The sequence below is a fragment of the Leuresthes tenuis genome, unplaced genomic scaffold (genome assembly GCF_036924035.1).
Source record: "Leuresthes tenuis unplaced genomic scaffold, fLeuTen1.0.hap1 SCAF_3, whole genome shotgun sequence".
Lineage (NCBI taxonomy): Eukaryota > Metazoa > Chordata > Actinopteri > Atheriniformes > Atherinopsidae > Leuresthes > Leuresthes tenuis.
The window spans coordinates 12,439,618-12,449,088 of record NW_027325357.1 but is presented as its reverse complement, the minus strand read 5'-3'; the positions used below and the strand labels follow the sequence as shown (position 1 = coordinate 12,449,088).

Below are 9,471 nucleotides of genomic sequence, written 5' to 3'. Positions count from 1 at the left end.
TAATTTCATACATGAACACAACAGGGTGAAAAATACATATTTATCAATAAACAGCCAAGTGTTTACTTCCTTCAGCCTTCTTGAGCAAATGTGGTTTTTCTGAGAACCCAAACTAGACCTACTTCTGTGTATAATTGAATTATGGATGTCAAACATCTTAAGTAGAGTAGATATGTCTTTACGTGTCACACATGCAATTTTCTAAACCTAAATTTCCCCTGGAAGCAATTTGTCATCCGGAGGCCATTAAATGGGAAGCATATTATCTTTTTAAAGGGGCATAGAGTCACCCACAACCTTCCCACAGTTCCTATAAACAAAATGGTCTCATTTAGTGGTGCATTTGCACTGGGCAGCAAGAGATTAATTTAAACTTTAAAGACAATCTTCAGGCCAGAAAATGCTGTAACAAGATATGATTAGAACTTGAAGTATGAAAAGCACTTCAAGTTTGATGATGCAAGACAAAGGGACTGCTATTTGTTTTGTTAAAAGTGAAGGTAGCCGAAACCGAATCACCAATGTAATAATAATCATTTTGGACCATGAGGAGAGGCAGGAGGAAGTGCATCAAGCTAAAGCACATTTGCCACAATATGAATGGAATTCAGTGCAAGGATAGGGAGTTCACTTCTGTACCATTTACTTATGTTCACAATTAATTCAAAACCCCAAATAAACAGCCTCATCCTGGAGGTCTCGAGGCTGTTTCGGAGAGGTTTAAAGTGACACAAAGAGTGGTCAACCTGCTCTCGTTGCTGTTTTCTAACAGAATGTATCAGACTCACATCAAAAGATGTATCTTCATCTTCATATTCACATCTGCTCTAAGAAAACCTTAAAAAAATCACTGGACAATTTATTTCTAAAACGATTTTTTGACTAAAACCGTTTTGTCATGTAATTTAATTATAGTAAAAATGGTCTTTTGGACATTTACTCTAATTCCATTTTCTCATAATTGCTTTTCTGTTTGTTCTTTATTTTGTACAAAGAGCAACAACAATAACCAGTATTGCACATTCTCACTGAATAAGACTCTCTCATGCTTCAAGCTTCATTTATTGAAGTTGTACATCATCAGATCTGGAACACTGTGCATCAGTAATGGGACAGTGACATTAATCAGATCAATTTATGCATTCACACAGACACATTCTTTTTCTTTTTTTGCCAACTTTCCTTCCTGCTTTGGCTGCAACAGCTGTGTTACTTTTCATCCATCCATCCATTTTCTATACCCACTTAATCCATCGGTCGGGTCGCAGGGAGGCTGAAGCGGGGGGCGAGGCACACCCTGGACAGGTTGTCAGTCTATCACAGGGCCACACAGAGGCAAACGAGACAAACAACCACACACATGCTCACACTCACTCCTAAGGACAATTTTAGAGACACCAATTAACTTAACATGCATGTTTTTGGATGGTGGGAGGAAGCCGGAGTACCCGGAGAGAACCCACACATACACGGGGAGAGCATGCAAACGCCACACAGAAAGGAACCCAGAACCTGGAACCCTCTTGCCCGGAGGCGACGGTGGTAACCACCACACCACTGTGAAGCCCATGTTACTTTTCAGTCTGATAGAAATATGTAATTGTGATTTACCAGCTGTTGCTAACTCCACCTGTTTTACTCAAAACCACATACAAAGAGTCAGAAAACCTGTGTTGACTTATCAAGTTTTTCCCCACCGTCTTTGTACCTCTGTTTTATTTAGGTTTTTCATTTGTCTGTTTTCAATATGTGTGGTTTGTCACTTCTACTCCCTCACAGTCTTCATTAGTCTTCCATCACCTATACATGCCAAACTGACAATGTAGAGCAAATGCATGTGAACATAAACACACAGACACACACAGATAAACATGCATGAATATCAGATGAATATAATGCAGTGTAACCGATAGACAGTCCCTTAACAAATCCTCATTATCATACCTTAATTATAATGTTATATCTGTCTGTCATTTAATACAGAACGCATTAAAGGAAAGCCAGATTAAGTTTAAAAGAAAAAAGAATTTGGAGATGAAATGAGAGAAAACACACAATGATACTTAATCACAGAGGCACATTGTTTTTGTGACATGCTGCTGCTTCCTTCTACTGACATGTAAATGATGGTTAAAAATGATAAGAAAAGAAGACATAAAGTGCACTTGCAAGATAGCTTTACCTTTTTACCCCTTGCCCTTTCTTATCTGTTTTGTTTTCCTCTTTAACCTTTGTTTTATTTTGCCTGACCTCCTCTGTTCTCCAGGTCATGTTATGGTTTACTGCAGTCAGTGTACCTATCCCCTTTGCCAGAAATCCTTATCTTGCTTTTACTTACTACCTGACTACTGAGCCTCTGGCTATACTGACATTCTTTACCCAAACCAACTCTGCCACAAAAACCCAGTCACACCTGCAGACACCTGTGCTTTTGTCCTCTCCTATGCCTCAAATGGTACCTCCGCCTTGCACACACTGGAAGGAAGGACAAGCTCCCATGCCCGTGGCTATGTCAGAACACAGTCAATTGTTCTACTTGACTACTCAGTTAGGACCGAATAATAGCGGGAAATGGGGTTAATTATCATTTTGTTCAACACATCACGATGAGGTCTTTTATTCTAAAGAGATGCAATCTGAGTCTCTTCCAGGAGTAAGTGATTAAGAGTAAGTTTGTGTGACTCAACAAGTTTAACGGCTTAACAAAACATACCACGAGAGCATGTTTTAAAGTTTCTTCTTTGCATTAGACTGGAAATGAGATGTTTGATGGCTTAAACAGGTAGATCTGAGAACCACCTCAATAACCTTTTTTGTTATTTTAAGTCTGCAGTGATTTGACTGTGTAAATGGAGTAAATAGGAACTTGTGGGCAAAACATATGGAACAGATTGTCCAGTTTCTGCTTTTGCCTCTGTGTCATTGCATGTATATTTTCTTTTTTATGACCTTATTTGAAGCAACACTTAATGTTTCCTGGCTTTCTAAATAAAAGAAGTAAAAATAAAGTTAAGGCTACAGTATGCCACCACCACGGCAGTTGGAGTGTATTTTTAAAAGGCAAAAATACCAGTAGCAGCAGAGGTTTTAAAAGCCACTGACCATCTTCTTAACCCCCCCCAACCCTTGGCCTGACACACCCTCCCATACCCATTCCCCATGTTTGCCTTTTTATGTTGTGGACTCGACCGTGCGCCCACTTCAGACCACCATAAACATGTTGGTCCTTGATGACAGACTCGGCCCCGGGACGTTTTATATAAATTGACCTCAACTACAGCTCATTAGAAGCCCTAAATTGGAACCATGCAGCCTGGGAAGTGTAAATGTTACAACAGGAGAGTCGTAGCTTCAGGGGGGTTCCAACTGCACAGGTCTCTTCCTCACTTATGTGATTTCGCCAGTGTTTTGTTTTTTCTTGCAGTTTTATTTCGTTGGACTGCAAAGTAAAAATTTTTTTAACAAAGCAATATAGAACATTAGCATTAATTTGTCTCTTATGCTTGCCTTTCTGGACATCCTTTTATGTCACCTGTTACCAGTAAGGTCAGTAACAAGTCATAGAGACTCTCTGACTAAATCTGATGCAACTCCATGGCAAAACACATCTGTCTGTGGGCTCATTTAGGCTGTCCTAAGGCTATCTTACTTTTAAAGCAGCGTGGGAAGTCCTCCCACCTTTGGTATTTTTATTAGTCTGCAAAAGCCTGACAGAAACATTGCACAGAAAGACATGCAAGTGCCACTTGTTGTGACTGTTAACTCTTTCAGAAACATACGGAAATACCATAGCTGATCTTAAACATAGCTGATGTGTGGCTCAGCGTCTTTACAGCATTTGTATCCCTACATCACCCCTTTGGTCATGCATCTTGACCTAATCGGGGTCCTTTGTTTGACCGCCTCCCTCCATAAACAATGCAACCACATCTACCCTGTCCTAATCCCCTCTTCTCCTCTCCCCTGATTCTGCTGAAACATCACTCTCAGTAATTACCCCTCTCAAGCAGGAGAGTGGAGTAATTGTCTTGAGTGTAACTACAGTGGCTCTCTGAAAGGGGGTCATTGTGTAGAGTTAAGACTTCAATTCAGTGAACGGCTTTGTTTGTGCTGCAAAAGATAATGAAAGTATTTGCTTGGCCATGGTGAGGTAGAAAGATATGAAAAGGACAGTGAGTGAGGGGATCAGGATAAGAAAGAAGATCATGCCCAGAATGACTGCTTTTCATTTTTTCAAATATTAAAATCGAACAGTCGTCTCAGAATCCTTCTGTGTAGGAAATAACAACAACAAAGATGATTTTTTTTAAAGCTTCTTTACTCTTGAAAGCACCAAAATGTTCATGATTCCATGCCATAAATCTTACAACTTGAGTCCCTTTAAAAGTTGCATTGCTTCATTACTATTTACTCTTTTTTTTTTTTACACTCATTCGATATCAAGTCAGCAATCAAATGGAAATCAAGCCCTTATGATTATGTGTCTATTAAATGAAGTAAGATAGACATCATTTCATGGTGAAAAGTTAGACATAACATAGGCAAAACATAAAAAAAAAATAGAAAAATAGCACACCTAACAAAAATCTATATATTGTTGTCAATATATAGTATTTACAAAGTAGGAATCCCTTGTTAATCATTACTTTACCAGGTGTAGAAGATTTCACAATTAAAAGATAATACAAATTTAGTTAACACGCACATTAAGCTTCAGTATCTATAAATAAAACTTTAAAAATATACTCCCAAAACTCCACCTAATAACTAATAAATAAGAAAAAAAGTTTTAATTTAATGCATTTTCTTTTCTTTTTGGTGAACAACCATTCATTTTGTTTAGGTATAATATTTCCTGCCGGGTGCAAGATAATCTTCCATGTGCATAATTTAAGACATAAATTAGATTAATTGTGTAAATACGAAATTAAATTAGACAGTAAGTAAGAAGCAAACAGCAAACAAAAGAAAAATGCAGTATATTTTACATCAGGATGTCTTTGACAAGTACAAGCTGTAAGTAACACTGTCCATTGGTTGTTTCAATAATAATGGATAAGTATGAAAATACAGCTGTAAATCAGATTTTTCTCCAGGCATGCAATGCTCCATCAACTCCGTCATCCCAACCATGAGTCTTATTGTAAAACTACTTTCCTTTTGCAGCCTCAGAGCTCTTTTCCTTCTGCTTTTGCAGATTAAATTTCCCCAGTGGTTTGTCTCATTTGAAAGGCAGAAAATGTGTGCGTGAGCATGTTTATTTGTATGTGTGTCTGAACATGCATACTTTTGTGGGTACCCTTGTATGCATGAATACATAATATATGCTTGCGCATTTGCTCATAGTTATTTCTGTGCATGCAAATGTGCACATATGTATGTTATATTCATGCTCATATACATCGGGGCTTGGTTGTGTACTTTGTGCGTAGATTTGATTGTATGTCTGTCTACATTTGTGCTTGTTTGCTTGCAGACTGACTCATATTTGTTGTGTGTGTGTGTGGTCCAGAGAAAATGAAGTGATTGCTACCTGCAACATGTTCAGTCATTTATCAAATCATGTCTTTCCACACACCATATCCTTTGTATGTTTGGGAGAAAAAAGCTTTTTTTTAATTGTAAGGCAAATTTTTCTTCATGAAATATAATGTCATAAAATAGCATTGCGTAGAAGACTTAATGCAGTCAGATCTCCAACAATCCACTGCTGTTCTCTACTCCATTAGGTGTGGCAGTCTTCTCATCTCCATTGGTGATTTGGTCAGCAACGGGATTGGCGGTTACAGCGCTGGAGTTAAGTTCTGCGGTCTCTTCACTCCGAGGATCTGTGTCTCCCTCCACAGCAACAGCTTTACCCTGCAGTGCAGAATCTGCGTGGGTCTTCTGATGCTTTGAGAGGTGATCGCTACGTGTGAAACGTTTGTTACACAATAGGCAAGTGAATTTCTTCTCCCGTGTGTGGGTGCGCACATGCCTCTCCAATTCATCAGAGCGGGTGAAACGCTTCCCACAGAACAGCCAGTTGCAAACAAAGGGCCGCTCGCCGGTGTGCCAGCGCAGGTGAGCTTTTAGGTGGGAGGCCTTGCCGTAGACCTTCCCGCAGCCTGGGATGTGACAGCTATGGACTGGTTTCTTCCTCAGGGATGCAGCTGAGGCTCCCAGCCTCTCCAGCTCCTGGCAGTTGGGGCAGTCACATGATGACCTGCTGGGTGTAGCCCCTCCACTGTAGCCTCCTGATCCCCTAGCAGGCTTGAGACCCATGGGACTCTCAATAAGCCCTGCACTTGGCACAGGCTTAGGCTTGTACATGTCCTGGGGCAGCATGTGCTGGGAAGGTTGAAGGAGATGCGAAGAGGAGCCCAGTCCCACAGAGGGGTACGGAGCTGGGTTGAGTGGTGTAAAGTCGGTGCTGTAACTTGGAAGCTGTGGGCTAAGGGATGCCTGCGGTGCTACAGGCTGCAGAGAAGCCTGAAGACCTCCATCAGCTTGGGGCTGTGTTGCTGACAGCCAGTTGGAGTTGGGGTGGACGTCCCACCAAGAAGAAGTGGCATTCGCTGGAGCCGCGGTTATGCCAGGGTGGATTCCAGCCTTATACCAGGAGCCATAAGGGTGTGTCATGTCCAGCGACGTATAGACACTGGTAAGACAGTCGGCCGTAGCGTGGGCCTTTGACACTAAAAGAGACGGGTCCTGGGAGACTGAAGTCTGGAAGGAGTGGGAGAAAGGGTTATATTCTGTAGTGTAGCCTCCGGCTGAATGAGGAGGGCTTCCAGTGGGAGTAAGCAGCCCACCACTTCCTCCTCCAGCTGTGGTGAAAGAGCCAGTGTAGGAGTCCGCCAGGCTGCTGCCGTCTGTCGTCCGCCCGTTCTTAGCTGTCTGAAGGTCAGAGGTCATGGCGTAAGGCTTTTTTACTGGAGTGGTGCTGTTGGTTTTGCCGGGTGTAGCTGAATCTCTGATAGGGCTTGTGCTGCCAAACTTGTTACAGGTAGCAGTTAACATAGCCAGAGGACTGGAGCCATAGCGTGAGTCTTCCTGGGAAGGACGAGACAAGAAGAAAAATGAGCCTGTCTGTACGCAGGAAATGGCTGCTTGCCACTGCTACTTCTGTCAGTGTCAACTCTAATAAAAAACTTATGTCTGACTGCCACCGCTGGTTTTCCCTGCTCTCCAAATTTTAAAAGTGGTCAAGACAGTCTCAAGCGGTGAATGTTCTGCTTTGCTCAGAAAAGAAGTAATTCCCTCACTGAGTTTTGAACTTAAATGCTTTTGACCAGCTATACTTAAGTGAACATTAATTAAATATTTTTCCAACTCTTTGTAAGATCATTTCCAACATGCATATAACCCTATACATTGACTAATTAAAATATGTTAGATAAAATATTGCAAAATGTATCACAATAATCTATTTATGATAATTTTTGTTACACATATATAACATGTTCATGTGTCCTATTCATAAGCAAAATATTTACCCCTTTTGAAGTGAAAATCTTTCATATATTGTTCCTTATTCTCTCGTTTCTACTTCCCTTTGTGACAGGCTACACACAATATAGCAAAACCTGTCAGATTCATTATCTCTCAGCTTTTGCCACAAACTACACATGGGTATAACAAATAAAATATTGCAGTTTCTGTATTTCTGAGTTTACATACTTGTAACCTCTTGCTCTTGAATTTCAATTAAGTATGGTTGGATTTCTTTCAACTGTTATGTAAAGCACTTTTATTTTTCAATTGTAGCACAAAACTGTATATTTTAGGTACAATAATCTCAAAATTCCCTAAATTTTGTTTAGATGTAAATGATGCTCTTTCAGAGTGGCCTGACTTCCCATCCAGAGGTGATTAGTCGTAATATTCATTTACTTAAATCCTGAGATCAGCCATTTGAATCTCACTGATTTGGCTGTGTTCTAGTTTATCAGGTTTCATCACATCTTTTGTGTTTATCAAATGATTCACTCTGTCTTCTTTATTTTTTAGATCCATAACCACTGACAACGTCCAGGTTCTTATTTCTTTACATTCTTCTTTACATAATGTTCTGTTCGCTCTCAGAAATGGAATCCCAGGAGGAAATATTAATCCTAGACTTTGACAGAGACTAACAGAGGTTCAAATGTGAGTTTAAGTTTAATCCTGAGTGAAACTATGTCATCTTGCTTTAAATCTGAGATCCATCTCAACGCACATCCTATTATAATTACATTGTTCCCGTTATATTTCGATCATACTCTAAATAACCCCAAACTGAACAAAGTTTCCCCGCAGCACGACTTTATCATGAAGTCAAACTGAAAATACAGCGTTATTCACTGAAAAAAAGAAGCTTAGTTTGTTTTAAAGAGAAGAAGAAAAAAAATGAATTTACTTACAATTACATTCCCTACCTCCAGAATAGATGCGGCCATCCCTGAGAAACAAAATCCTTAAGAAACTGAGGGGAGTGGGAGAGGCGCTGCTCTGAGTCCCGGGACAGTTTGGAAGAAGTCGGGCTCTAACGCGGCAAAGTGTTTTGAGGCACTGGGGGCCCGCCCCCTAATTATAGGCTATGGGCTCTTTGAAGACTCGCTAAGAAGCAATAAAATCACAAAGATGGAGGAAAATGGACGGAGATTGGTGGCTAAAACAAGGACATCCCACCTCCCCAAACGAGAGTGTCGAATCGTTTTTCAGTACAAATGCATGAATGGGTCTCACATCAATCACCATGTGGACGCTATTTCAATTTCTCTGGGTTTATTCTTTTTCCACTAGGATTAGTCCTGTGGAGTCCGACGGAAAAGATTACATTTAACGTCTTAAGAGAATGATCTTTTCTTCTGATTTCTTTACTCAGTTTGACGATTTGGAGCATTTTCGAAATAACACAATTGCTATACGTCACATCACAATTAGAGAACAGTAACGACCCTGAGAGAGGAAAACGACCAAAACATGTATTCCCGGTTTTTCTCTTTGTGAGGAGAAATAACAAAAGAACACGAAGCCCTGGCCTACGCCACATAAATGAGAGAAATTAAGCTGAGCGAGTTTGTGGTTTCTATATCCGAGATTTTATTATTCTGGTTTCAACCCTGTCTCTGTTTCCAATATTCTTAAATGCAGTTAACTGCCTTTTTAGACGTTAGTGTGATGGTTTAAGAGCCTGAACTACAGAGGCAAGCGAAGAAGAAAAGGATTAAGTCGGTGGATAAAATAAATAAAAGATTATCACATCAAATTAAATTAATTTAAACTATGAGGAGGGGAAATGACAGTCCAGGATAGTTTCCTGTAGTCAAACTTTGTTTAAAATAGAAAAAAAGAGATAGTACAGAAAGATGGAAACAATTTTAGAAATGTAAAAGAAAAAAAGAAAAATCTTACCTAGTTGCAACATAGTTGCAAAAATAATGCTGGTAAAACCGTTCAGAACACTTTTCATGAGAGCTAACCAGTTGGAGTGGTCTATGAAACTTT

At 40.0% G+C, this 9,471-nt stretch overlaps 1 protein-coding gene across 2 annotated transcripts; it reads right to left on the bottom strand.

Annotated features, from left to right (window-relative positions):
• Positions 1-5,628: 5,628 nt before the first annotated feature.
• Positions 5,629-8,491, bottom strand: sp7 (Sp7 transcription factor). 2 transcript variants are annotated; one of them, XM_072381847.1, is made up of 2 exons: positions 8,385-8,491; positions 5,629-7,035 (listed from the first exon to the last, which is right to left on the bottom strand). In XM_072381847.1, exons 1-2 carry the CDS (start codon positions 8,418-8,420, stop codon positions 5,689-5,691), a joined length of 1,383 nt encoding a protein of 460 aa, XP_072237948.1. In that variant the 5' UTR covers positions 8,421-8,491; the 3' UTR covers positions 5,629-5,688. The 2 variants fall into 2 exon arrangements, with proteins under 2 accessions (XP_072237948.1, XP_072237949.1); XM_072381848.1 differs by having other exon boundaries at positions 8,400-8,491.
• Between the last annotated feature and the right edge of the window lie 980 nt (positions 8,492-9,471).

Excerpts from the sequence above, each read along its gene's own strand:
- sp7 (XM_072381847.1), bottom strand. The coding sequence starts at position 8,420 with ATGGCCGCATCTATTCTGGAGGTAGGGAATGTAATT. Across the intron at positions 7,036-8,384 it reads TGGAGGTAGGGAATGTAATT|GAAGACTCACGCTATGGCTC; the intron begins GTAAGTAAATTC and ends CGTCCTTCCCAG.